The sequence below is a fragment of the Pseudogymnoascus verrucosus genome (assembly GCF_001662655.1).
Source record: "Pseudogymnoascus verrucosus strain UAMH 10579 unplaced genomic scaffold scaffold_74, whole genome shotgun sequence".
In the NCBI taxonomy this organism is placed as follows: domain Eukaryota; kingdom Fungi; phylum Ascomycota; class Leotiomycetes; order Thelebolales; family Thelebolaceae; genus Pseudogymnoascus; species Pseudogymnoascus verrucosus.
This window is the reverse complement of record NW_017263725.1, coordinates 523-28003: the sequence shown is the minus strand read 5'-3', so window position 1 is coordinate 28003 and position 27481 is coordinate 523. Positions and strand designations below refer to the sequence as shown.

Here is a 27481-nt window from a genome sequence, read left to right as displayed (position 1 = left end):
GTATTGTATGATGCTGTGCGCCTGGCCGGATGTGTGAGAGGAGGGAGGTATGTATAGTAACTGTGCAGTATGTATGAACGTACATTACTATATGTACGAGCGTACTGTTTAATAGGATATGTATGCACGATAGATATGTGCAGCACGAACGACGCATGTACACCGCGATCACAAGCACTGCGGCAGAGTACATAATCTTTCTTAGACAAAAAAACAACAACACAGCAACGGCAGGACAACGAGACATTTCCATCTTGCAATTCCAAAGTCAAAAGGGGGACAACCACAAAAAAAAACGAGTCCAGTGGGGCGCCGGGGGATCTCCTCCCTAGCTTCAACCAGCAGTCCGGTAATTTGGAGCAAAAAAGGCGTTTGCGTCTCCACCCCAACCCACACAACCACCCACACTTCCAACCCACATCTGGCCCCTTTGGGAAGGAAGCTGGGGGAGGGAGGGAGGGAAGGAAACAGATGGAGCGCTATGGAGTTTGTGTGGAGTTTGGGTATGGGAGATGCGACGATGGGGCCGGCTGGTGCGAGATTTGAGGTCTTTTTGCTTCTATGGGGTTGCTGTTTCGGGATGGTGGGAACGATGTCCCGTGCTGTCAATCTCCGGTTTGATGGGTGGAGGGTAAAAGGCCGGGAGAAACTAGGGAGGAAGAGGAAGCCGAGGTTGGATTGGGGGGGGGATGGTAATCTCCTTCTTGCCGTGGGTGAGTCTGTGGTTTGTGATCTGTTTACTTCGTGCATTCTTACAGTGCTCTGCTATATGTCTAAAGTGCAGAGGATATGGCTGTTATGGCTGTGTGGCTGTTGACTGTATGGTTGCTGAGACCGTTGAACTTCAATCGCAGGAAATTCAACCACACCAAAAAGTAACAGATCAGACCAAACATCGGATCCCACATACCGGATCCCATCCCGTGTGAAATTGCCATCATAAACACAGTGTAAAACACCACTGTAAAGTACATTACAAAACCACTAAAATGAGCGGGGGATAGCGCAGGCGACGTGCATGAGCAGCTAGGAAGAAACCAGGATAAAGCTGCTGCACCCCAGACTCTGCCACGCTTCATTTATCCCGACCCCCCGTTTCATCCACTTCGTCTTCCACTTTTACCGTACGCATACGCACTCTACGGAGTTATTATAGGCATTTAGGCATGTACGGTCGTGCGTCCAGTATGTAACTTACAAAGTTGCCGTTATTACTTGCCTCATACTGGAATTGCGTGGCCGGGTTGGAGGCCTGTTGTGCGTGCTGGACATTACGTTGCATAGCTGCATCGTTCCTTCCCGTAACTTCCAGATGTATGAAACTTATTTGCCACCGCATAGACAGGGCTGGCTGGTCTAGCTAGTATGGCTGTGCTTATTATTTCCGACTCACATCCATCATCCCAATCACTATCCGGCGGGCAATCACGTCCAAGCAGCACCTCCAATCATCCTTCCCATCACTCTATACTATACCCGTCGACGTCTTCACACCGCCGGCACTCCCGAATCGGAGACGTGGCACCTTCCCAGCTCTCCCTCGCTCCTCGGCCACTTACGACACAGAACTTACGACACAGACAGCCAAAATACCTTTCCTGTGTCTGTCCGGTCTGACAAGCGGCTACTCCTCCTGCTGGTTTGGTACTCGCTCGCAGCAGCTGCAGTGTGATACGATCGGAACACGAAAGACATCGTCGGGTCTGCGCATCCCATCGTGCTCTAGGCCCTATGCACTGCCAATCACTGCCCTACCACCACGCACACCGGATGCATGCTGGATCTGACAGGTCGTCTGTTTCGTATCGTGCTGTGCGGAGTGTGTGTGTGTGTGTGTGTGTGTTCTCCTATTCCTGGATTATGCTTCACCGTCGCTCATTCACTGGGGCGCACTTGGCGTGGGGGATGGTGCAGCCACAACTGTGTATCGGGATTTCCATTCTTGTCCCCGGTCGTATGAGAGTGCAGTATCTGTATCAGACAAAACAGTTTCCTGTAATGGTGAGGTGACCAGTACCGTGCATACCAAACAGTACTGGAGTATGAATTCCGGAGTACAACTAATACCTGAGTACATACACCCACCCACCCCACCGTTCCGAAAGCCCTTAGAATTTGTTTTCAGAAATTTAAAATTCCAAAACTCCGGGGAAACCGGGGAAGCTGGCTTAGCTTCCGCTCTCTGGAACATCCACACCCACACATACGCGGACTCACACAGAGAGGGAGGATCGGAGATCAAAGCAAAAAGCAAATATACCCACTCACCGCATAATGTATATCTCCGTCTCCACTCACTCTGTCACTTCCCACAGAATTCGAACATGCAACATCCCCTTTCCCTTCACCCTGCCTGCCCTGCCCTGCCCATTGCCGAACAGACCGACCGTGCAAGATTCGAATATATGTATGCCTGTAAGTGGGATCATAACGTCGCGACCCGACCCTCCCGGTCCTCTCTCCACTTCAATCATGCAAAATGCCCAACCATCCCGCGCGAAGAATTAACACACGCCGAAAAAAACCGCCGTCCGTCCAGCATTCGTCTGTCCATAATACCCACTCCCTCATCATCTCGTCTCCAAACACACCTCCTACCTCACCGACTTACAACTCCAAAACCACACACGTGTCTCGATCCCCCCCCCCCCAACTCCCCCCTTTACCTCCACGCCCCCACATCCCGCGGGCCGCACCTTCTCACATACCCCCCACTGACTCGTAACACACGCACTGCGAAGTTCATGCTGTGAAGGTCTGGGGTGTGGTAATTCTCAACAATTCCATAATGACCCCCAGAATCCACATATACCTCCGAGACAGGAGGTTATAATATCACACCACTTTTTCGAGAGGTCTGAGTGAGGAGGGAGGCGTGAGTGAGTCCATATCGGACTGATCTAGTGTACGACATATGTCTACGATCACGTCCATCTCGACTGGTCTTTTTAGGCCCGATCGTTGGGCCCTGAGACCCGAGGACTCGGTTATGGGGATGGCTGGGCGAGACTGGACTGGACCGGGTGGAGAAAGGGGGGGGAGGGAGAGGTTTTTGGAATATCCTGTGGACCATCACATCACCGGCTATTTACTTGCCTACAGTGATGCGGTGTTTATTTTGGATGCCGAGGATAAGAAGTGAGCATACATGTGAGTGCCGTATTTGTAGGGCGACTATAACTATGCCATTTTCTCGACAGAACGAGGTGAGGCGTTTGAAACACCCCCAACCTCTCGGCGAAATCCTCCCCCCCCAAAAGTCGTGCCCTCCCCCTCGGCGAAATATAATTCCCACCCCTCCATCCCTCTCGCCGTCGGCGAAATATAACAACCACCAAAGAGTCCCAGTGATCTGGATACACCTCTCACAACCCCTTCCCCCCTTACCTCACCACCTCACCACAAGCACTTTCATAGCCGCCTTCCCCCGGCCCATCCTCGCACAACAGCTAAACTGCCGAGACATCAAGCTGCTGTACGCGCGCACGGCAGCGGGGGGAGAAGCGCCGGACGCTGTGCTTGTGTTTGTGTTGCTGGAGGTGGTGTAGGGGAGGATGGTGGTACGCCGATGATGCGGGATCCCGGGAGGGACAGAAGATCGAGGGTGCGTGTAGGTTGTGTGGGAGGATGGGGGGGGGGGGGGGAAGGAGGGTGCGTCCGCGCTGGGGAAAAAGGGGGTTGTGAGGATGAGGGGATCTAGGTGCGGATAGGGTTAAAATTTTGAAGCTTCCGAATATCCAAGTAATGAGCCTCTACATCTCCTTCCAATTGAGGGATCAAACCGCACCATCATATAATTAACAGTTTCCGCACCTCAAAAGACGGAAGTGCGACAGACGAATCCCAAAGATGAACTCCCCGCCACACCCATTCTCGGCCATCATTCGATCCACAGACTGCTACCAGTGGAGCCGCCGGGTTGTCTTCATAAACTAACGGAAGCGGCTTCACTTGAAGATTCTGACGTTCAGGTGTTGTTAGAGGTCGAAGAAGCACTCCCCACTGGAAGCCAGATAAGAAAGTAGAAGATATATGCTGCAGTTCAATCATCGTGGCATCATCTGAAGTCCGGAAGAATCCTGTATTCCCGAGTTTCAAACCCATTCTTGTCAGGAGATTCAATTGATGAACGCCCTTCATCCTCAGGTCCACTTTGGCAGTATTGAAAGGGCGGTTGAGGATATCGAGGGAATCTAATGGATGGTACCAGCTTTCGTCATCTTCAGCGTCCTTGAGATCGCCGCGAGCCAATTCTGGTCGAGATACCACTGTAGATTCATCATGTTGAGCATCTCCGCCACCTTGCCCCACAAAGAAGCACGACGACCATTCTGCTACAAGACCACTGTGCCGTATCCAAGATTTCTCAGCCTCATCCCCAATACTAACATAAGGATAGTATCTTCTAGATCCGTTCCTCGACTCGACTTTATCAGGAACAGGTGAGCATGGAGCCCAGCTCATTCTTCTCACCCCCTGGATTCTCGGAGCGCTCGAAACAAGGTAACATGTAGAAACATTGCCCTGGCTTCTCCATAACTGCTCTGCTGATTTATAAGCAGAGTCTTTAATTCCGCGAGTAGAATTGGGGTTGCTTTTGCTGAGACTAGAAGGTTGCGGGTTGGAAGCCTGGCCTCCATCGGAAAACAACAAAGACCAAATAGCCAAATTGTCTGAGGGTCGTGACGCAGGGCGGCGGCTCAAGACTGAACCGGCTTCCTCAACGCCGTGAAGATACATCATTGCATTTCTGTAATGCACAAGGTCTTTGGGAAGCGGGAGCAAATGCCCTGCCGAAAGATAGAGGTTGGCAAGTTCAAAGTTCCCGCTGTCAACGAGACACACCAACAGATCCTTCAGAGAAAACACTTCGCTGTCTTTGAACAGCAAATACAGTGCGTCTTTGCCTCGTATTGCTTCCAAGAATGTCCAGCCACGAACATTCCAATCGCACACAAGCAGAGCAATTAGAACACCTTCAACCAGTCTAACAGCTGCGTCTGAATTGAGCGCTTTTCTCAGGATAGATATGTCGATTCCCATGAGATCCCGATCACATATCAAGGTGGCTTTGCTTTCCATAAAGATATAATTGATGTTTGCAATTGCTTTCTTCCGAAGAACTGTCTCCGTCGGTATGCATGGCGTATCCATCCAGTAGGAGTCGCAGCCAAGTGTTTCGGCAACTTTCACATATCGATCATGCAAGCAAGTGTTGAACCCATCTTCGGGTCTTCCTCCCTGACCATGGCTCCAAACATGCGAAATTGAGAGTGTTTTGTCGCTTAAGTTGGTATACTTTAGTTGGGTGATAGTAGTCTCTCTAATGCTGACAACTGGAGTCTCGAAAGCACAGTAAGATCCTTCATCCCAAGTCAACTTCTTGCAGTCCTTGGAAATGCACTCGTGGGCGGATTGTTTAATGACTTTTGTACCCACGAACCTTCCACAGCTCTCGAAGCTCTTTCCGTCACAGACTTGCTGGGATTGTGAACTAACCCCACATCGAGGGGCATTGTTTCCCAACAGTAAACGGTAGCTGTAAAATAGGTTAAGCTTAATACTTCTACAGCTTCAGAGAGGTCATACTGCTCTAGGGGCCGCCGAAGATCAATGCATAGAGAGAATCCGTCGTTCCTAAGCAGCTGAAAGGCCCAAGGACACATGGGATCAGGTCTCATCTGTAGAATTACATCTTCTTCTTGCCTTGCTAGTTCAGACAGTATGGTAGGTCGAATGCGGTCTTGTTGTATTCGATGCTTCATGATGATTTCAGAGGTGTACCCATCTTTTATATTGAACGAAGTAATTGACCATGTCCAGAGCATGAACATTCTTTGCAGACTAGTCCACAGAAAAGACTTGACGACACACCAGCCAATCCAGTCTTTGCTAGACAAGTTGGAATCATTATCGCATAATTGTCTAGTTGCATCGAAAAGCAGGGCGATGTCTTCGGTCACCTGCGCCATCGCCCAGTAAGGCACCGCGATTCTGCTATGTTGCCGTGGCCTTTCGAGAATGATGCATACTCGCAAAGCCATTCGAATAACATTTCGATTAATGTAGCATTCAGTTTGAGTGAGCTGTCTGCGAAAAAAAGCTGACGCATCGCTAGTTTGCACTTGATTAAACCCATCCGTCTGCTTGCAAACAACACGCAATGGATGTGACGGCAAACGCAATATCAAATTGTAAGCATTGCTGACGAGGACTTCTTCCGACGGAATCCACTCTCCCCAGGGGACAAACCAGTGATCGAAAAAACTCGCAGTAATATCGTCTAGCTTTTTGAGCGTGTCAACTGAATCAATTGATGCATCGTGTAGGAGGTGGCAAGTTTTCTCAATTTGCTTTAGGTCAAGTCTGTCGGTGGCTTCACTATAAACAAAGTCCGCATTATCGATGAAGGATGGTTTTTTTTCTCGCTGGCAAGGTGAAAGTGTGCGCAGAACATGAGCAATTTCGCGACGGATTTGATCCTTCTGACTTGAAGAGAACTCGCTGAGATACATTATCGCAAGTTTCACTGATATGGGATTGACAGAAAAAACAGTACGAAATCCCGGAGGGAATAATATCGGAGGGCTATGTTGCATAGCCACGTCAACCGTTGCCTGCAGTATGTGTTTCTTTTTTTAGATTAAAGGACAGGGCTGAAACGCTGACTGCCTCTGCGCTAGCCTCACTGTGATAGCGACTATCTTAACTTTACCTTAGCAAGTGAATATCACAAAATATCACAATTAGACTGCGCTAGATCTCACAAAGTGTAAAGATTCGAGCATGGGTGTTTAATAAGTGGTGTGCATTTTGCAAAGTCCTGTCATGCGAGGAAGGAGACTGTTAGGAGCGATAGCATCAGCTGACATGAATATCACATGATATCATATCCTGTAGTTCATCTCGAAACTTGAGACTGTCGGAGAGTAAGTAATTGAGACTAACTAAAGTGACCAACCAAGATATATCAAAATAAGAGTGGCTAACTAAGAGTGACTAACTAAGAGTGACCAACGAAATTGTCCCCAACTCATCAGGGGAACAGCAGGGAAAACCTTTTCGCGAAGTTCAGGATGGCCCCACGCGATAGGATGAAAAACCCGCTTTGACGAAAGGAAAAACAAAAGAGATGCTGTCAAAATTAACAGCAGGCTAATCGCACTGCAATGTCCTAAAGCTCCTATATGTGTCCATCATTCACCGTCGCCCCTATCGAATCTGAGTTGGGTTGAGATATTCAAAAACATCCCAATAGATCTATAGCGGCCCCAGAACCCGGGATAAACTTTATAATAAACTTCATAGCACTGGCGGCCCCAGAAACTGGGATAGGCTTTGTAGCGGAGCACACTGTGCGCAGCCCACAAAGCCAAGTTTCTGATTAAACCATGGTTTGAGCAACAACATAAACATAATCTCCCAAACAACGTGCCAGTCCTGGCGTGGGAGGATTGAACTTGGACACTTCCCCATTCTATGTTCCAACCCTTTAAAAATCTTCCAATGACAAGAACAGTGATTTCTGCCCTATTAATATAGAGCAATTCTTGCTCGACTTGTTCATTCATTGGTCGATAGGCTGCCATAGAATTCCAAATGGTCTCCAAATTCCCAAGACTGGGGTTTGTATTAATTCTAATCATTTCATGCTCTGGTAGTTTCTTGTCGTGTCGAAACGTAGTCATATCTTGAAGTTCTTCCTTGGCAGGGAAGTGTTTAGGGTAAAGCGAACGGGTTCTGAAGGTTGGTGACATTTTCAGATATCTAGTGATGATGCCCGTTGACCAGGGCAGACCGCAGGGTCAAATTACCGTAGCAGCGTGGGTGGAGGGACGGCGGATTGTGCTGTTCTAACCACCACCTTAGTAAAGGTCACAAATGTGGAATAAAGAAGAGTAGACCGGCAAGGAGAGTCAATATTTTAATCATATGCCACGAAACAAGAGTTAATTACTTACAGGTAAACTGCTAAGACTGGCAAACGGTGTACTAACCACTAGTTGGAATGCTGCTCCTCGAAGTGTCGTTGGCAGTTATCAGATCTCGAAAATGTCTGCCTACAGTTCGGATAGTCACAGGTAAACGTGCTCTTGCGGTGGATGGTGTCTATATGGCGCCGAAGATCTTTTTGGAGACCGAATCCTTGAGTGCGGTCGCAGCCGGCAGCAGTGCACTTGAAGGCACGTTCGTGGGTCTTTGCGTGCTTTCTGTAAAAATGTTAACATTAGGCCATCCCTTGATAAAATGTTATACTTACTTAAGGTCACAACGACGAGTGAATACTCTACCACAGGAGTCACAGATTTGCGGGGGTTTTCGTCGAATCCGGGGAGCTGGTCGCCTGAGTGTAGCCTCAATAGAGTTGCCTTGTGTAGGTGATTCTGGTGCGGGATTGGCCAGTTGCTCAAGACTCATAGAATGAGGTGTGCGAATACTTTGTTGAAGTGCAGGAGATGAAAGACTGGAAGATGATGATTCTTCTGGACTAGTCAACTTATCTTCGGTTGCGAAAGTTCTTTGTCTCCCGTAATCGTCTCTGAGAGGGCGTCTCGAGTTATGGGCAAGAGGAGAGCGATCCCTATCTTGAGGAGAGAGGCTCGGACTGTGTGAGGATGGACCCTGCTCCGGAGGGGAATGACTCAGACTTGGCGGCGTTCGTTCTGGTGCTGCGAATGGGTGATCGCTTTGAAGGTTCCACGTATTCCAGTGAGGTGCTGCGACAGGAGCAACGATTGAAGTCGAGATATCGGCGTAATGAAGTGAGGGTGGTGGTGGTGCCAAGGAAGGACTGGTAGAGGGCAAACCCGCGATGGTGTTGTCTTCTAAATAATTACTGTAATCGTAATCGAAAGGGAAAAAGCCGTCTGTCGGTAGGTTCCCTGAAAAGAAATCGAAATGGTTGGAAATTAATCCGTGTATATAATTGTTTGATGTAGCCTCAAGGTCTGGTGGGTAGACATATGAGGTGGGATCTAGTTCTGGAAGGTTTTCTAAACTATGGCCGTAGAATCCCGACGAGATTTCTGTTGCGCGAAGACAAGATGTCTTCGCGCGAGGATCGCGAGAAGCTTATTGAAAATAGAACACTGAACGCAAGGCTGGAAGGATGGTTCTGGTGGAATAAGTAAATGCCAATGCAAAACTTATCCCCGCTAGCACACAATGTGAGCCTGCGGGGTTAAAGAATTCTCAAGATTCGGAATCGTTCGATGCGTACGGAAAGCGAAATTGAATGTGACGAAAAATGATTCCAGGGCGCGGGAGGGGCATACAGTATATATGTCTGTGGTGATGACTGGCGAGACAGGCGAGGCATTCTGCGACCCAAGCAGGCTGAGTATGGGTGGCCTCCAATATTCAGCCGCTTTTTGGATATTGGTGGCCTCCGACATACAAAATCCACTGCATTCTAAATGCGGGTGGCCTCCCGTTGGTGGCCTCCAGGCGACGACGCGGCTCTTGATTGGCTATAACAGAGCTGCATCGATTTTGTGCAGGTGTAGTGACTTGATTGGGTGGTATTTTTTAGGGGAGGGAGTTAAATCTAGTAGATAGAAGGCTGCAAGTACTACAACCTGCGCCTCCCATGCATTAGTAAAGTAGGGACACCCACCCATTGGCCTTTGAGCTTCCATCGATGGGAGAGAGTTGCAGTCCTGGCGATATGTCTATGCCAAGGCTAGCAATACCAGCAATGACATCTGCCGCGTATTGATTGTTGCCCCTTGCTCATAGCGTTGGGAGCCTTCCGTGGATTTGAGACTTTTCTATGAGGCTGCCTCTGTATGCGGGCTCCGAGTATGACGATATTCTACGCGATAGTGATTGAGCAGATACAGATGAGAACGATTGCATCTTAGAAGCATTCGAGCTTTGTGGTTTATTTTTACGCTTTAATCAGCCGAAATAAATGGCTGACGAAATCATTTAGATATACTCAGACCATATACCATAACACATTTGCCTTTAACGCTGTAGCAAGCATCAAGAATCTGTAGGAGGCATATTGTAATGCATCAAAGCAAATCGTAAAGGCGGCGTAGAACGTACTCTGACTACACTTCAGACCCTTCCCCAACACGGCATTCACTACCCAGCAAGGGTTGGGAGAACTTCCTATGATTTAATTATCAAGGCTTCTCGTAGTCGATTATTCAACAAAGTCTAGCTACTGCTATTCTAAATTGTACACCACCTCAATATTATTCCCTAGCGGATCTAGAACAAAAGCTGCATAGAAAGCCCTTGAGTACTGGCGCTTTCCAGGCTTGCCATTATCAACACCCCCAGATTTGCTTGTCCGGCAATCAGTAACCAGCCACCATCACGACAGCAACATATAACGAGAACTCACATAGCGGTCTCATACCACTCATCGACTTCTTTGGGGCTCGCTGCCTCAAATGCCAGATGAATTGGAGCGATGCGGTTCTCCAGATTGCCATCATACTTGGGCAGTGTCCTGTTACTTGGGCCGAGGCCAAGCCAGAAGATAGGGCCGGAGGCATTGGTGCCTAGGCCGCAGAATTCTTGACCCTCGCCGTTGCCTAGCTTGATCTCGTAGCCGAGAGGCTTGAGGATGGCGGTGTAGAAGTTTCTCATGGCGATGTAGTGGCTGCCCACGGGTAGGCTGATGTGCGCGAATGCCATTGTTGCGATGCGTGTGTTTAGTGAGTGTTGCAGAGGATACCGGAATACAGGGACCACACACAAATTGTATGGCGTCTATGGCGTCTCCGGTGGCCGGAATTCTCACTTTGGGCAGCAGAACAGAGGCTTCACAGTAGAATACAGTAAATAGAATAATAAGATCAATTGAATTGCTAACTAATCTACGGGCCTACGTACAGTATTTGTAGACCTGGGGGAAACCCCCAAAACCCCGAGCAATTGGGCGTTCCCCAGCCCAGCTGAAAGTGAGACATTGGGCTTGATCACAAGCCCAATACTCTGACCAGTTGGGGAGCTGGATGGTCCCACCGAAAATACCTGATATAATTCGAACCGGAAATTCGAAATCCAAACCGGAACTCCGGAACCAATTCGATCTGATACTCTGCGCTCCCTCAACCCTCTACATGATTACTTAGCTTGGTGTTAGGCTTAGGTTTTTGTATTGTCATAAAAGAACTGATAAAACGAATGCTTCCCTGATGTTTTCTTACAGCATTTCACCTTTTGAGGAGGCGTACAAGTAATAACAGGCATACTCGATAGGTCTTAACTGCAGCATACGCACGAACATACACCATACAGCATAAAACGCTTAGACTAGATAAATATTTTACCCCTTTTCATCGAAGACACATTAATAATGCCGTCATACGTTGTGACAGGAGCTTCTAAAGGCCTTGGAGTATATTCTACCTTTCCCTAGCTATGTAAGATACATACTAACATTACGCAGTATGGCATCAAGAATGTCAAACTCTACAAGGCGGATATCACTGACTTACCTGCTCTGAAGGCTGCTGCGGCAGATGTCCAGGCGACAGTAGGAGGCATTGGCATCTCATTGCCAACGCTGCTTTTGTGTCAGGCGTAACGTCGTCGCGCAATCTTTCAGATTTGTTCGATTCTCCGTTATCATTTGAAACTATATTGTCTTACTACTTCTTGCACGCAGTACTGAGAGTCCAGAAGTGCTACAAACAGACCTAGTGGACTCGTTCTCTATCAACGTCGCCAGCCTCATCAACACGGTTAACGCTTTCAATAGTGGAGTCCGTAAAGGGCAGGTCAAAAAGGTAATCGCTACTACTAGCGGCATAGGTGATATTAGCTTTGTAAATGAGCTTGAGCTAGATATCGCCCCTTTCTATTAGCAAGGCTGGCGTAAACATGGCGCTAGCGAAGTACAGCGCAATTTATAAGCAGGAGGGCATCCTCTTCCTGGGTATCTGCCCAGGGTTGGTTAATACCGACGCATTAAATGCTGACAACCGTGAGTTCTTCTCCTATACTTGAGCCTATTCTTTGCGTGGCTGCAAACTAATGTTCACTTCGTTAATGAGGGGCATTTGAAGAGACTGCAAGTTGTAGGAGCAAAGACCATTTCCTACGCGCCACATTTCAAAGGTCCAGTTTCAGCAGAGGAGGCCGCTAAGAGGGTCCTGGATATCGTAGAAAGATCAACGTTAGAGGATGAAAAAGCAGCGACTGCAATCTCTCAAACGGGTACTGATAAATTGATGTAAACAGGAGGCACGCATTGAATGATCAGCATATTAGTTGTAGCTACTGAACTCGAGAAAGACGATTGACTGACCTGCCGTACATTTATTTTCACTCGCTAAAATGATAACACTACTTTCTGTAGTTTGCAATTGTCCCTCCTTCCTTCTTTACCGTAATTGCCAAGCTCTAGAACTCTGGAGAACTGATGAAGGATCAGTCAAAACGTTGCCATGATGACTTAGGGCAGGGCTTTATGGTGGCCATTTTGGGCTTATATCCACCTGAAAGAAGCTAGAGGTATCGGCTCTCTCCCGACGACTTGGCCCGATAGACCCGGAGTAGTTCCGGATATTTCACCCCTAACCGGAATCAGAGAGAATGAGTGGTTGTAGCTCGGATCATGTGACAACGGATCATGTGACAACGGCTCATGTTATACTAGACATAATGGTTCAACACCAGACACATATCTCAATCATCCATCTCCGCACCAGCTCTGTTTCTATTATACCACCAATATCTCATAAAAATGGCCTACAAATCCTTTTCAATCCCACGAAAAAGACTTATCCCGCGGGAAGGACTATTCATAGATCCTATCGGCTTTATTCTTGCCAGAACTGTGTTTAATCCATTGATTAATATACCATTCTTTCTACTCTGTCAGCAGTTGCAGCTCGACTACTTGAAGAAAAGCTCAACACTCCTCGCGATAACAGGGGGGGTCTTTTGGGTAAACCAGTTTTTAAATTGGGGGGCGAATAACAATTTCACAAGAGCAAAACCATGGAATCCAAAGAAGGAGCTGGTGCTGATCACGGGTGGGAGCAGTGGGATTGGAGCTAGTGTGGCTATACGTATGGCAAAGGAAGGAAATCGTGTGGTAGTCCTGGATATCTCGCCTCTGAGCTTTTCCCCATGTAAGTCACGATTGGGGTTCTGTATTTCTCTTTAAATTGCTTACACACGGAAAGCCCAAAATATCACTTATTATAAATGCGACCTAAGTGACATGGCCCAGATTAAAAGTGTTATGGCGAGAGTTCGAGAGGAAAATGGTTCTCCGACAGTTTTGTGTAAGATACCATATCACTTTTCATTATACTTGCATTTTACCTGGCTAACCGGTCAATTAAGTAAACAATGCAGGCCTTTCGAGAGGGTTCAACATTGCCGACGGCACCTATTACGACAATGACTTAACATTTCGAATCAACTTACTGGCAGCCTTCCTCATGACCAAGGAATGTTTGCCTGGTATGGTGACTAGAAACCACGGGCACATTATCAACGTTGCTTCTATGAGCGCATTTATTCCACCTGCTGGTCTCGCAGATTATTCGGCGTCGAAAGCGGGCATGGTTGCCTTTCACGAGGTACAGATTGCCATTCCCTATATCTCTAGGACCATCAAACTGAAATTCGCTGTCTAGTCACTTGGGTTAGAACTTCGATACCGCTACCAGTCTCCAGCTGTTAGGAACTCCCTTCTTGTACTTAGCTTTACAAGAACACCACTCTTCGATGGCAAAACGAAGCAGAGCGAGTTCCTTCTACCATTGCTCCACGTCGACACAGTCGGAGATGAAATTGTCAACACGATATATTGTGGCTACAGCCGCACGATCTTCATGCCTGGCTTGATGCGTTATGTGGCTTGGATTGTAAGTCTCCCCCTTCATAATTACACCTTACAAAATGACTAATCAACAATCTGTCTGAAAAGCGGGGGGCTCCAGACTGGATCCAGCACATCATTAGGAAAGGAACGGAAGATCTCGGAGTGAACTTTAAAGGACGGCAGATAATCGATCCAGAAACAGGGAGGTTGAAGGAAGCTCCCTGAAGTTTCGTTTAATTTTGCCTTCTAGTGTGTTATCTGTTTCCCTGTTACAATTCACTTTTGGGAATTGTGCATCGCCTACTTTAAATAATTAGACTACCCTTTAGAATAGAAATCCCGCGTTGAGCTCTTCTGAAATTTTCACAGCTTCGCTTTGTTTGTAAACTACGACCTGGGTGGGTGGGTGCTTCGGAAACCCGGACCCGCCCCTAACTTTTTCCATCAGTATTTGACGACGGGTCCGGTATTAGCGGACTACGTACGGCACAGGTCCGAACAAATACTTCCGGTCCCTAATCAAGTATGTCGGATTTCGATATATTACAGCAACAGTAAGTTAGTGAATATCATTATTCTACACCACAGTTACGACTCTTTGCGAAATGATTATGGACGGAAACGCCTCCTCGACTTTAAAATCCAGCATCATGCGTGTGATTTACAGTGTTTCGATTGCGCTGCGCATTGTATTTTTTGGTATTCTGTTTTCTACTGCCGTGCTCGGAGGCTGCTGACCGAATTCTAGTTATGCCCATGGCCATAATCAGCATAATCAGAGCCACCCTACGGGCAAGATCAAGAGGTCTCGAATTAAAAGTTGCGGTCAAAAATGGAATTTTGCGAACCTTTCTGACTTATCTTCAACCTAAACAGCTTCAGTTCCTCCTGCCATCTGGATATGCAGTTTTCCAACGCTGGGTGGCTAATAAAGATGTCCAGGCTAAAGAAAGCATCAATAACTACATAGAGACCCTGCAAGACGGCGAGGCCAAGCTTTTCTGGGTTGGTCTTCGGGAAGAAAGTTCCAAGGTCATCCTATTTCTTCACGGTTAGCTTTCGTCCTACGTTTAGACCCTGCTAAGTCAACAGTGGGTTGACAATTGTATAGGTGGCGGCTACGTCTTGCCACTCTCCAAAGGACATATTGAGTGGGCAGACTATTTTCGAAATGCAGGGAAATTGAAAGAGCAGTCAGTTTGCGTCGCCTTGCTTGACTACAGTAATGTACCCCCACACGCATATTTTGGCGCTGCTAATAGATCTAGGCCTCTGTCCCGAAAACATTTATCCAAAGCAAATGAGGCAGGCAGCTTTAGCGCTCGATCATATTATAAATCTTGGATATCCTCCGTCGCAGGTAAAGCTATTATACTCGCGGAGTTGGAGTCAACCCAACTTACAAGCTTTGCAGATTGTCATCGGAGGCGACTCTGCCGGTGCCCACCTGAGCCTTGGTCTACTGTCCCACATCATGTTCCAGTATCCGGACGACACATTCCCCGTGTTGCGTTTAGCAGAACCTTTGGGTGGATGTTTCTTAATCTCGCCACTCTTATCACTTGATCTGACTACGGCGTCGTATCGGGAGAACGAACATGCTGACCTACTCTCCATTCCAGTGATTCGTGACTGGGGGCAAGATTTACTAAGAGGCTCACAATTCTTCGACGAAAGGCAGAATGAACGAGCATGGGGAATGCCATTGTGCGGGAATAGAGACTGGTGGGATGGTTTAGGCAAAGTTGTGCGCAGGGTATATCTGACTGGTGGGGGGGAAGAATTGTTTCGTGACCACATTATTGAGTTCGGCCAAATCCTAAAGAATTTAGAAGGGTTGGATGTTCAAGTGCATATTGATTGGAAAGAGGCACACGATAAGACTTATATGGACTTTGAGGGTTGTGTGGTACCAAGCAAATTCACTACCCGTCTGGGGAATTGGGTGGTTGATTGCTTTGCCGTCAAAAGTCTGAGGTCGGAGTAGATGGTATATAGTCTCTAGAGTACACACAGGCCGCGTGAGGACGAATATATTCGAGTCTGGCTATATTTCTCTAAATTGTTCAGTTAGTCCGCACAACTCTATTTGAAAATAGGCGCTTGTGCTTCCTACCTCCGGCAGACGTCTACCGGACGTAGTTGTTCCGACATAACCACGAATCTGATCTATCCATGGGGTCGGAACATAGATGATTTTATCCGAAGCAACAGGTATTGCAAACTATGGATCGGAACCCTCCGTTGAATGACCCGCGGGGAGGGTTCCCGGATGCCTCCGGGACTTCCGATTCGATGGTCATGAGGAAGTGCCCACAAGAGAGACAGACCGTACGCGGGGCAATGCGGGTCGCGACCGAGAAACATGGGCATATGATAGTGGACAACTGGACGAGACCTATTTTACCTAACTCTCCCCAACTGGTCTTGGTTTATCAAGGAACTTCTTGCTGCATCATTCTTCTAACAACTGTAGACGGTTCTCAGATCTATCCTCCTCACTCACTTGTCCGATATGGCATCTTCGACAAAAAAGGAGGCCGTGTGCCTTCCCTCCTACAGCACTATTGCTTGCATTGGAACAGGGTTATCAGGAATTGGCCTGGGTGCTCAACTCAAGCGCTGGTATGATGTCGACGACATCACTTATTTTGAGCGAAGCCCAGAAGCCGGCGGGACATGGTGGATCAATACATATCCAGGTGAGTACGGACTACTCCTTCTCGTGTAATAAATCAACTAAATCTTAACTTGAGGCTGTGCCTGCGATGTACCCAGTGCACTCTACAGCTTCTCCTTTGAACAAAATCCAAATTGGACGAAACTCATGCCATCTAGCAAGGAAATTCAAGCATACGCCATGGGCGTTGCGGAGAAGTACAATCTGCCGTCAAAGATGAGATTTAACTGTGACGTTGAACGATGTGACTGGCTCGAAGGAGGTTCTCGGTGGCTGTTGCAAATACGTGATAAGCTGACCGGGGAGCTTTTCTTACACGAATGTCAGATCCTTTTCAGTGCAGCTGGGCAATTAGTTCAGCCCAGGGAGTTAGACATACCAGGTCTTGAATCCTTTAAGGGAGAAGTTTTCCATTCTGCCAGATGGAACCACTCGGTCGATCTAAAAGGCAAGGATGTAGTGGTTATCGGAAACGGTTGTGAGTATGAGCCTACCCGCATTATCGTCTATGCACTTATTATTTCTAGGTACTGCAGCGCAAATCGTCCCGGCCTTAGTACCACAGGTCAAAAGCCTGACGCAGATTATCCGCACCAAGCACTGGATATTCGAAGCAACCAATTTTAAAAGCACCCCGTTCACGAGATGGTGTTTGAGAAACGTTCCGGGAGCGATGTCTCTCCAAAGATTTCTTATTTTTACCATCGCCGAGTCTGACTTCCCCCTTTTCTATATGAACACAATAGGAGCCCTAGCACGGGCTCGTAAACGCCGCATTGTCGAGAAGTTCATGAGAGAGAAGGCACCCGAGAAATACCACGACCTCCTGATCCCAGACTTTGATGTAGCTTGCAAGGTATTTGCTATTCCATAATTCTAATATATTACTCTAGTTATGTCATTTGCGGCTCCTAGCTAACCACTGTAGCGGCGAATTTTCAATGATGGCTACCTTGAAAGCCTACACTCCTCGAATTTCAACCTCACGGACCAAAAAGTACTCTCAATTGTACCCGAAGGCTTACAGACACAGAGCGGCATCATCAAGGCCGACGTAATTGTGCTTGCTAATGGCTTCAAAACAAACGAGTTTCTCGATCCCCTCCAAGTACATGGCTGCGATGGCGTCTCTCTCACCCAGCACTGGGCGAACTTCGGCGGCCCCTCTGCCTATAACTGCAGTGTCATGAGCGGCTTTCCGAATTTCTTTCTTCTCTTGGGCCCCAATGCTGCTACTGGGCACACGTCCGCCTTGATGGCTTCTGAGAAGTAAGTTACATTATAGGTTAATTAAATGAGTATTGCTAACGATTGTTAGCATGATCAATTACGCCTTGAGGATTTTGTCCCCTGTCCTTCGTGGTAAGGCTGCAAGCATGGAGGTTCGTTACGAGGCGGAAAAGAAACATATATACCACATGCAAAATGAGCTTAAAAGGAGAGTGTGGTCTGCAGGATGCAAGTCGGTATGCGAAATTCCCTAGTTGTCACTCTGCACTCTTGGCGATATCTAACATCAAACTAGTGGTACATCAAAGAAAATCAATGGAACTCAATGTCATATCCATGGAGTCAAGCATATTTTTGGTACCGCAGTCTCGTTCCTTCGTGGGGCGACTGGATTGTTAAGGTATAGTTGTCTCTTACTGCCTCTCTATCGTTTCTCCTGGTTTGTTTACTAAATTTTTCTATTTGCAGGCCCCAGTGCGTAGTCGACCAGCACGAATTTCTCATTCTTTACTGCTAGCATTTCTGTTATTGGGATTTGCTTTTATTTGTCGAGAGCGTGGGGCAAACCTTGGCTGGTTACAAGACAAGTTCACGTTCTTGCTTAAAACTAGCAAAATGAGCTGTACACTAAAGTCGTTGCACTTGTAAGGAAATTTCTTGGGTTGTTATCGTAATTGGTTCTCGAGGATATTTCATAGTTATGATAGGGGTTAGCAATGTATTTATATGACACAGATTAATAAACGGAATGCCTTACTTATTTCGTATATGTTCCGGCCCAACCACCAACTGGCGGTGTAGAGTATATTGTAGAAAATTTAACTTCTTCTATATTATAATACTACAATTATGACTACTATTGCTTTAATTAACCCGTTTCCAAATGATGTACGGTCTGCTTTTAAAGCATATATAAGCAGTGATACTTATTACAATCGTAAGCAACTCTTATATGAGAAATAGAGCTCTATGCGTAATATTCTTAACAACCTAGCCTAGAAACCACAAAATAAGGAAGCTGTTAACCTTAAGCACTGTATGCTATCTAACTTCTAGCTTACTAATAATAGCTATATAGAAAGCTAAATATAATAAAAGCTCCTCTAGTTTCTATTACTATAGGCTAAGCATAAGAGAGGGTTTAGATTAACCTAATTAATATATACTATAAGCCTTTAGGGTAATATAAATAGATTCTTTATATAAAGGATTACTTCTTAAAGTATACATAGCTATATCTATTAAAGAGTAAGCATATAGAGCTAATTATAGACTACTTTGCTTAATTTATTACTACCTTTCTACTACCTACGATTATATAAGCTAATAATAGTAAGGAATTTAAAGGGGCTCTCCTTATTCTACTCTAGAAGTTTAGAATTTAGGTAATAAATAGAGTACTATAGTTACTATAAACTTAAGGCCTAGTTAAGTAGGTAAATAGAGTTGTTAAGAATAAGCTCTAGGTATAGAAAATAGACTATAGGTCTATAGAATAGAAGGATAGGCTACTAGAGGTTATACTAGTAATAAACACCTAAATCTACTCTATAATTAGGTGTATGCTAGCTAAGCTTCTATAAGAACATAGGGCACTATATTATAAGTAGTTATATATAGGCGTATAAGTTAGATAGGAGTTAGTATAATCCTATAGGTCTACTATAAAGGATATAAAAAAGATAAAGGGAGAACTCTCTGTTCCTATTTCCTTAAATACCTAAAACCCCTCTAACTTAGCTAACTCCCTATTTACCTAAGGCTTCCTTATGCTATATGCTTAAGGCTTATAGTTATAATTAAACTATAATAGCCCTAAGTCTTAAGGGCGCTATGTAACAACTATAACCAACCTAAGTAAGGAGGCATCCTTATAGCTCTAGGGGCTAATAAAAGCGCTATAGAGTATATAGTATTATAGGCTATAACTCCTATATATATATAAGGTATAAGGAATTAATTATAATTAATTAAGGGTTATTATATAGGGTAGTGTAGTTATAGTAGATAGTAGTTAGAATAGTTAGATTTTAGTGTTCTTATAACTAGCTTACTTATATAACTAGCTTGCATGTAAAATACGTTAATTATGATTATGATTAACGTATTTCACAAGCGAGTTGGCCACCCAAACGAGTTGGCCACTAAAACACCAAATTTGACTATTACTGCCTACTTCTACACCACCACCCTACATAATGACCCTTATTCGATCGTAATTGAATCCTCGTGCCTCTCGCACGTACGGGAGTTATGGCCCATAATACCACATAAGCCGCAGCGCTTCTGTCGGCCCTTAGAGCCTACCTGCCGACTACTCTCACTTGCCACCTCCGTACGGACTTGAGCTTCAACTTCAGCACTTTGAACGATATCCTCTCCCTCTCGTACGGAGAGACTACCCCCTTGCATTATACGCCTCTTGCGCTTCCTTTCCCTCCTCTTTTTCTGTTCATTTGCTGCTTGTAGAGCCTTAACTTCTGCTTTGAGTAGAATAGCAGAATGCATCATAACTTGTGCCCCCTTAACAAGGCAGCTAATAGCATCATTAATTGAGGTAGGAGAGCTATTCTAATGTCGTACGACACGGTTCTTAATATGCTCTATTTGAAAATCAAGCTCCCTTATAGTTTGAGGAGTCTTTGAAGTCCAATTATTACTCTCAACTATAGGAGGGGTCGGAGTCCTTAAGTGTAGATTTAAGTGAGAGAGGACACTCTGTGGCTCGTACGGAACTAGCCCTGTTGCTCGGAATCCGCTCTTAATGTTCTGCTCTGTAAATGTAGCTTTGAATGCTTCTTTAAATGCAGAGAGAAACTCGAGTTTCGTAATATGGTTTAGCCTGTTCCGTACGAAGGTTTCAATCTAACGTCCATACGAAAGCTTTAGTAGAGCAAAGCAGCTCACGTCAAGCGGCTGAAGAATGTGTGAGGAGTGTGGTGGCATATAGAGGGTGATTATCTTCCGTTCTATACAGTAGTGCTGAAATTGAGCTGAGAGGTGGCTCTCATGTCCATCGAGAATAAGAAGGCGATAGGATCCGATCGTACGAGTACTTGTATGTCGATCGAAGTGTTGAATCCACTCGTACCCAATTAAATTAGAAGTCCACCCATTCTCACTTAGTGTAATTACCCAATCGTCTAGCAATTCTAAGTCCTCGTACCAAGTAGAGAGGTGATTCTGCGCCTTAAAAATGATGAATGGCAGGAGTGCCCATCCGTACGAATTAACACCTTAGATAATTGACACCCACTCTCTATTTCCTGGCTGTATAGTCTTCGGACGGCTCTTTGCTTCTGAGCTTGTAACTACCTTAGCACTAGCAATAACTCCCATTGCGAAACCTACTTCATCAAAGTTGTAGATATCCTGCTCTAAGATGCCGTACTTTGTAACTGTGTTTCGTACGAGAGAAAACCACGCTTGAATTATCTTAGGATCTTCACATTTTGCTCGTTTGTAATCATACTTCCGGCTGAACTTTGCTTTAATTTCCGTACGACGCTTTATGAAGTTAGTAGTCCAATTCTTCCCAACAGGGCTCTTGCCTCGTTCAGAGAGTAGAAGATCTGCCATTTCTTGCACACCCTGTGGCCGGGGCGGAAATCCACGTGAATCTAGGTCGAGGATATACCGAACGAGAGCTGACTCTTCGTACGGAGTTAACTTCTGTATGTTAGGGGTAGAGTCGCGTCGAGAGGTCATTCCATTCATTCTGTTGGTAAGGGTGCTACGTGACACGTCGTACGATAATGCAGCAGCTCGGACACTCTTAAATTGATGTTCCTTCAGTGCCTGAATAGCTAATAGTATTCTACCCTCTTGATTAGAGGATTGGGCTTGTGTTGGTTGTGGCATATTGACTTTTGTTAAGTTGACGCGTTTTGGTGTTTTGGTGGCCAACTCGTTTGGGTGGCCAACTCGCTTGTGAAATACGTTATAACTAAATAATTATGATTAGAATTAATTTTCTAACCCTGAACTTAATAATATGTCCTAGAAATGTATTTATAGCTCTGTATATATATGTAGGTTTCTTTATTCTAGCTCTTATCTTCGCCATAACACTCTTAAACCCCATACAGTACGAACAGAACTATAGAATGGGCAGAATTAAGATATAGTAAGTCTGTATTAGATACCAGACGGCCTAATTAATATGAGTCGCTAGAAATCATATATTGGGCTACAGTACGAGACTGGAAAGAAAGAAACATGACTGAGGTCTCGGTTCCCCTCAACTTCACCCCTCGCCACCCGTTGTGGCCTCCAAGCCGTAAAGGATCCGAGATTCCTTCCGCATCCTCCGCGATTAGTCATGAACGATCCGACATCCCTCTCTCACATCCTCCGCGCCTAGTCACAAACGATCCGACGTCCCATAATCTATTCCGAGCTTTTCGGAATGTCCGATGATAACCACTTTGTGCACAACGACATTTACATAAATTTATAAACGACGTGCGCAAAAGTGGTAAGAAGCATCATGAGCCTAGGATTACTTGATATCATCTTCGCGACACGAGCCCTTTAAGTCGATTCATTTTCACATTCTAAAGCATATACTTCCGTACCATCCTTTTAATTACAATGGCTACACTCTGGACACGATTAACCGACCCACTCGACCAGCTATGGTCAGTAGCCTACTCAAGCTACCCGGCTTCTCTCATTGAGTTTGTTGTGATAGTGTCTGTACAATTCCTGGCCTTCTGGGTTCCAGCCACTATCTACCTCGGGATAGATCTACTCTTTCCCGCATTCTCTAATCGACATAAGATTCAATCCGAGCGCCGACAGCCATCCTGGGAGCAGATTAGACACTGTATCAAGCATGTTGGGCTCAATGAAGCACTCGGAGTAGTGATTCAAGTTCTCATACGCAACGCCGTTGGCTGGGACAAGACCGCCTTTCTTGTAACTCGCGCGTTGCCGTCTCTCTCAACTATCGCCTTCGACTTTGTCTTTGCCCTAATCGCCCGGGAGATGTCATTCTACTATATCCATCGAGCGTTTCACCACCCTAGAATCTACAAATACGTACACAAAAAGCATCATACGTTTACCGCACCTATGGCATTTTCCGCACAATACGCCCATCCCATTGAGCATATAACAGCAAATGTAATGCCGATTGTATTGCCGTTAGCGCTTCGAAGAGCACACTTGCTATCTTCTATGGTCTTCGTTGCATTTGAGTTATGGGAAGCGGCAGCAGACCATAGTGGATACGATTTTGTAAAGCTGCCTCCAGCCCAAATTCACGATTTGCATCACGAGAAGTTCAATGTGAACTATAGTACTGTTGGAATCATGGATTGGATACATGCGACCGATACTGTGGGCTGGGACAAACCCAAGAAGGTGTCTGTGGATTAAGGCACTATACTGGGGTTAACCCTATCGTAATGGCAATAAAGATATACGAGGAGTGCTTCTAAATAGGTATAGAAAGATATTTAAACTATAACAAAATGTGCCACCCTCACTTTAATAGTTGATGCCGGTTCTTGTGTTCAGTTACCATGGCAAGTCTCTGACATGCTGCTAGATTTCTCCTGCTCTAAATAATTATGGGGAGCACCAAATATATTTTCATGCCAGCTATGCTTTGCCATTATAGAATTCCTACCTTGTCGAGCAAGGAACATAGAGAGTAGAAGTTTTAGGAGACGGGGAATCTTCGTATGGCATAAACCACTCAGATTAGTTCGGAAGAATGCCGTGAGCTCCGAATGAGCGGCCGAGGTCCGTAATAAATGAGGCGCTAGGAAGTATAAAAGTATGGGGTTTGCGGGGTAGAATACGGGGAAAGGGCGTCTGACCCATGTCACGTAGGGGGATTACCTGTCATCCCTTATAGTTAAATAGACAACGGATATCAAATTGCCACAAAGGCCATTTATCTTCACATTTCCATACACAAATATCATCAACTACCAAGCACCAGCCGCCCCATCTATCAGTAGTTACCTGCATATTTTCTCTAGCTGTCAGTCATGAGTCTTGAGCAGGGCCGTGGTATGGCACGTTGATCCCCCCAGTTGGCGCGTATATGAAATCAGAACCAAATAGTATATTTATCGACAGAGCAACTTGTGTGATCCCCGATAGTCCATTCTGGCTACCCGGAAGCGCAAGATCATAGTAGAAAAACTTGAAGGCTGCAAAAATCAAATCTGACGAAATACCCGCGGCAGTATAGGGTGCTTCGAAGGCGATGCGACCGATCAATGAAGGGATTGTTCAGCCCGCATGGGACAGGATCACCTTACAGTTCGAGATTTTAGTAAGGAGGCCACTAGCGACAATATTGAAGGCTGTGCGTGCTGTTTCATGTGGGTAGTCGAGGGCCGGCTGTGGCAATAAGGAATTGAGTGGCTCTGCGTAGACTGAAGTAGTTGGGTGAATAAAGACGACGGCGGCTCTCCGGTTCAGCTCCTGCCATATAGAAGAGAATTGCGGGTGTCCGAGATACAAATTTGAGTCTCCGTAGCGTGTGTAGAGCGTTACGCCGTCGGCTTTCAAAACGTCGAGTGCATAGGCGATCTCGGTCAGTGTACCACATAGGTCTGTGAGGGGCGGGAGGGCGGCAAAAAAGCCGTATTTCTTTGGTTGAGCTTGGACTATTGCAGCAGCATATTCGTTTACTTCCCGAGCAAGCAGACGTGCGCCAGTGACATTTGATTCAATAATGGATGCGCCGGGGGAGGTTAAGCTCAGGATGGAGGTAGCAATTCTGAGGTTTGCGTTGAGCGAATCTGTCAAAGAGAGATCCCATTTTGGTGTTGGCCATCCGGACGGATCGCCGCCATGAGCAGCGAGTACTGCGAGAGAAATCATCAGGTTATCAGTTATAAAAAGAAACTCGCACAGGCTGCTAACCATCCGTGTACACTGGGGGCAAAAAGTGAGAATGAACATCAATTCTACCGCCAGCATTGCAAGCACTGCCTCCTTTTATTTCCGAGGTAGCAAGGGCTCTGACACAAAAGCTGAAATTCTCGCAAATATATGCATGGTACTGTCTATAGAAATTGCGTTATCTAGTAGAAAGATGAAGATCGCTAGACAAGCTAGATTTTAACAAGTGGAATAGTGTACACCGGGTTGTGACCTTCTACTTATACATCTAGATTCGGAATGCCTCCGGGCGATTTCTGATTCTGTTATCTGTCTACAGGTCCACTATACGTGCTTAAACTGATTTGGCGAAACTGTGGGCATTCTAGGGTTTTAGATGTCATAGTTACACTAGGGATGAGGTGGAAGCTTTCTGGGGTAATGGGGTATGGGGTACGGGGTATGGGGTATATGGTTTGAGGCCCATTTGCTGCCGGATCAGGGGAAGCGAGTTACCCGTCGGGTTGGTTCCGAAAGTGAGGCTTCATCCGTGGACGATTCCGTAGGCGACGTACGGCGGTATTGATCATCCTGCAACTCTTTATCGTCATAATGTTCATATCTGCACCTCCGCACCTCAGCCCTTTCCTTCCATTTCAATCTAGCATTCCATGTGTATAATTATCTCTCTAATACGCCAACTATTGAGCAATATGGCTGACCACGTGTACGACTGGCTGCAAGCTAAAGCCATGGGTTGGATCCCTAGCCCACCTGTCAACAAAATTGATACCCACCATCATTTCGTGCCAGACTTCTATGCTAAAGGTTTGCTAATAGGTCATTGCAACAATTCCGTTTCAGTCGCTAATATCATAGTGTGAAGCTGTCACAGAAGCCGGAGGTCAGTCTCACAATTGCCCATCTATCACGGTATGAACAATCCAGCCTGACCTGCTGTATTTTATTTTAGGGGACCCTAGCGGTTGGCCAACACCACGATGGACGCCTTTGAGCTCTGAGCTTGTAATGAAACGTCTTGGTATCAAAAGAGCGATCCTCTCCTGTACGGCGCCTGGAGCATGCATCCTCGAAGGACAAGCATCATACGATCTGGCACGTCAATTGAATTTATATGCAGCTAATCTCCGTAATAAGCAACCCGACAAGTTTGGTTTTTTTGCCAACCTCCCGAGCTTAATCGATACAGAGGCTGCGTTAGCAGAGCTAAGATTCGCCCTCGACACGCTAAAGGCCGACGGAGTGGTGATATTTACGCGCTACGGAGATGCTAACACATACTTGGGCCATCCTGTTCTAGAGCCTATTTGGGCAGAGTTTCACAAGCGCAAGGTCGTGGTCTTTGTTCATCCTACACACCCTGTTGACACGGCCAAAGTGAACGATAAGCTACTACAGCCTATGATCGACTACCCCCACGAGACAACGCGTGCGGCTATGGATATGATTATGATGGGCACGCGCCAGAAGTATTCAGACTGCAAGGTCATTTTGTCGCACGCTGGTGGTGCGCTACCCTACCTGATCAGCCGGTGTGCTACACCATTGCGCAAGGCCCCTGGCGTTGCTGCTTCCTACGTGACTGGCACTACGTACGAGAAGGTGATGCAAGACTTTCGCAGCATGTATTACGATGTGGCGCTCTCAGCAAGCCCACAGGTTCTAGACATGCTGTTTAAGATGGTTCCTCATGACCACATATTGTATGGGGTATGTAAAATTCTGCAGCCCTTTCAATGTGTAGAATGCTAATGATTGTACAGAGCGATTTTCCCTATGCTCCTCCTCCGGCCTATCCTGCATTCATCGAAGACCTTGAGAGCTATGAGATGGATTCCGAAAAAAGGGATAAGATCAATTCTAAGAATGCGACGGCGCTGTTTCAAGGATTGGAGGAGGAATAGTGTCTATCTATAGGGCCTTTTATATCTTTAGATCGTGCAGTATTGGAATTAGTTGAGACTGAGCAAGCTGCTTCGAAAAAACCTAGTCCTAGCGAATCTACTCCTCTAGTTCCGCTACAACGAGCTCTTCTTCCAAACAACAGAAAGCTTTGCAGTATCGTAGATACATCTTCAATTGAAGTTTTTATGATATATGTTCCGGCCCAACCACCAACTATTCTGGTTGGCCAACTGGCCGGCCCAACCACCAACTTTTGGGTTGGTGGTTCGGCCAGCCCAACCGCCAACCTGCCAAGAAGCGGGGTAGTTAGAATAGTAGAATAGAGTATTGAAGCTTCATATTATACACCTATATACGCAATTATGGCTACTATTACTTCAATTAATCCATTTTCAAACAATGTACGTACTGCCTTTAAAGCTTATATAAGTAGTATAACTTACTATAATCGTAAGCAGCTCTTATATAATAAATAGGAGCGTATATACATAATACTATAGAACCTAGCTGCTTTTAAAGTAACATATAAAGAAGTAAAGGCTCTTAAGCATCATATGTAGTCTAATTTTAAGCTTATAGATAATAAGCTCTATAGAAAAAGCAATGTATAGCACTTAAACGCTTAATATGTAGTTTAGAAAGTAGAGGTCTTTAATGTTATTATAGAAGAGTACCTTAAGCTTCTATACGTAAGCTAGAATAAGGTGTAGGCTATAATTAAGCAATAGTACTATAGAATAAAGCGAGAGGATATAAAGTTTATACTTAAATAGTGTAAGAATTATACCTTAAACTAACTAAATACTATAAAAGCTCTATTAGTCCCTATTATAAGTAGACAGGCGTAGGAGAGGGTTTAAATTAACTTAATTAACATATGCTATAAGCTATTAGGGTAGTATAAATGAATTCTATATATATTTAAGGATTACTTCTTAAAGTATATATAGCTTTACCTATTAAAAAGCAAGCATATAGAGCTAATTTCAGACTGCTTT

General features: G+C 45.8%; 10 protein-coding genes across 10 annotated transcripts; 6 read left to right on the top strand and 4 right to left on the bottom strand.

Annotated features, from left to right (window-relative positions):
* Nucleotides 1-3302: 3302 nt before the first annotated feature.
* On the bottom strand, nucleotides 3303-6590 carry VE01_10157 (uncharacterized protein). Its single transcript, XM_018279563.2, has 2 exons — nucleotides 5590-6590; nucleotides 3303-5539 (listed from the first exon to the last, which is right to left on the bottom strand). Exons 1-2 carry the CDS (start codon nucleotides 6513-6515, stop codon nucleotides 3790-3792), a joined length of 2676 nt encoding a protein of 891 aa, XP_018125570.1. The 5' UTR covers nucleotides 6516-6590; the 3' UTR covers nucleotides 3303-3789.
* Nucleotides 6591-7999: 1409 nt separating this feature from the next.
* ACE1_2 (copper-binding transcription factor) lies at nucleotides 8000-8418 on the bottom strand (the record flags this gene model as incomplete). Its single annotated transcript, XM_018279562.1, has 2 exons — nucleotides 8000-8210; nucleotides 8261-8418. The coding sequence occupies 2 exons, from the start codon at nucleotides 8416-8418 to the stop codon at nucleotides 8000-8002; spliced, it is 369 nt and encodes a 122-aa protein (XP_018125569.1).
* A 1721-nt stretch (nucleotides 8419-10139) lies between these two features.
* Nucleotides 10140-10798, bottom strand: VE01_10155 (uncharacterized protein). Its single transcript, XM_018279561.2, has 2 exons — nucleotides 10358-10798; nucleotides 10140-10298 (listed from the first exon to the last, which is right to left on the bottom strand). Exons 1-2 carry the CDS (start codon nucleotides 10651-10653, stop codon nucleotides 10178-10180), a joined length of 417 nt encoding a protein of 138 aa, XP_018125572.1. The 5' UTR covers nucleotides 10654-10798; the 3' UTR covers nucleotides 10140-10177.
* A 519-nt stretch (nucleotides 10799-11317) lies between these two features.
* On the top strand, nucleotides 11318-11548 carry VE01_10154 (uncharacterized protein; the record flags this gene model as incomplete). Its single annotated transcript, XM_018279560.1, has 2 exons — nucleotides 11318-11359; nucleotides 11411-11548. The coding sequence occupies 2 exons, from the start codon at nucleotides 11318-11320 to the stop codon at nucleotides 11546-11548; spliced, it is 180 nt and encodes a 59-aa protein (XP_018125571.1).
* A 296-nt stretch (nucleotides 11549-11844) lies between these two features.
* Nucleotides 11845-12200, top strand: VE01_10153 (uncharacterized protein; the record flags this gene model as incomplete). The annotated part of the gene is made up of 2 exons (XM_018279559.1): nucleotides 11845-11899; nucleotides 11953-12200. 2 exons carry the CDS (start codon nucleotides 11845-11847, stop codon nucleotides 12198-12200), a joined length of 303 nt encoding a protein of 100 aa, XP_018125566.1.
* Nucleotides 12201-12709: 509 nt separating this feature from the next.
* Nucleotides 12710-15788, top strand: VE01_10152 (uncharacterized protein; the record flags this gene model as incomplete). Its single annotated transcript, XM_018279558.1, has 8 exons — nucleotides 12710-13100; nucleotides 13155-13256; nucleotides 13318-13556; nucleotides 13614-13844; nucleotides 14678-14852; nucleotides 14913-15023; nucleotides 15070-15161; nucleotides 15216-15788. The coding sequence occupies 8 exons, from the start codon at nucleotides 12710-12712 to the stop codon at nucleotides 15786-15788; spliced, it is 1914 nt and encodes a 637-aa protein (XP_018125565.1).
* A 239-nt stretch (nucleotides 15789-16027) lies between these two features.
* VE01_10151 (uncharacterized protein) lies at nucleotides 16028-18439 on the top strand (the record flags this gene model as incomplete). The annotated part of the gene is made up of 8 exons (XM_018279557.2): nucleotides 16028-16132; nucleotides 16278-16503; nucleotides 16558-16959; nucleotides 17009-17337; nucleotides 17410-17750; nucleotides 17800-17947; nucleotides 18007-18111; nucleotides 18194-18439. The coding sequence occupies 8 exons, from the start codon at nucleotides 16028-16030 to the stop codon at nucleotides 18314-18316; spliced, it is 1779 nt and encodes a 592-aa protein (XP_018125568.1). The 3' UTR covers nucleotides 18317-18439.
* A 3673-nt stretch (nucleotides 18440-22112) lies between these two features.
* Nucleotides 22113-23159, top strand: VE01_10150 (uncharacterized protein). The gene has a single exon (XM_018279556.2). It carries the CDS (start codon nucleotides 22305-22307, stop codon nucleotides 23091-23093), a length of 789 nt encoding a protein of 262 aa, XP_018125567.1. The 5' UTR covers nucleotides 22113-22304; the 3' UTR covers nucleotides 23094-23159.
* An 801-nt stretch (nucleotides 23160-23960) lies between these two features.
* VE01_10149 (uncharacterized protein) lies at nucleotides 23961-24602 on the bottom strand (the record flags this gene model as incomplete). The annotated part of the gene is made up of 1 exon (XM_018279555.1): nucleotides 23961-24602. The coding sequence occupies one exon, from the start codon at nucleotides 24600-24602 to the stop codon at nucleotides 23961-23963; it is 642 nt and encodes a 213-aa protein (XP_018125582.1).
* A 563-nt stretch (nucleotides 24603-25165) lies between these two features.
* VE01_10148 (uncharacterized protein) lies at nucleotides 25166-26482 on the top strand (the record flags this gene model as incomplete). Its single annotated transcript, XM_018279554.2, has 4 exons — nucleotides 25166-25385; nucleotides 25444-25461; nucleotides 25531-26288; nucleotides 26342-26482. The coding sequence occupies exons 1-4, from the start codon at nucleotides 25229-25231 to the stop codon at nucleotides 26480-26482; spliced, it is 1074 nt and encodes a 357-aa protein (XP_018125583.2). The 5' UTR covers nucleotides 25166-25228.
* Between the last annotated feature and the right edge of the window lie 999 nt (nucleotides 26483-27481).

What these genes read in the sequence shown, in the direction of transcription:
- VE01_10157 (XM_018279563.2), bottom strand. Translation starts at nt 6,515, where the DNA reads ATGTATCTCAGCGAGTTCTCTTCAAGTCAGAAGGATCAAATCCGTCGC. An exon ending in CTTCGGCGGCCCCTAGAGCA is followed by an intron (nt 5,540 to 5,589) that starts GTATGACCTCTC and finishes CCTATTTTACAG; the next exon opens with CTACCGTTTACTGTTGGGAA.
- VE01_10150 (XM_018279556.2), top strand. Translation starts at nt 22,305, where the DNA reads ATGGCTACACTCTGGACACGATTAACCGACCCACTCGACCAGCTATGG.
- VE01_10155 (XM_018279561.2), bottom strand. Translation starts at nt 10,653, where the DNA reads ATGGCATTCGCGCACATCAGCCTACCCGTGGGCAGCCACTACATCGCC. An exon ending in GAGTGGTATGAGACCGCTAT is followed by an intron (nt 10,299 to 10,357) that starts GTGAGTTCTCGT and finishes TTGCCGGACAAG; the next exon opens with CAAATCTGGGGGTGTTGATA.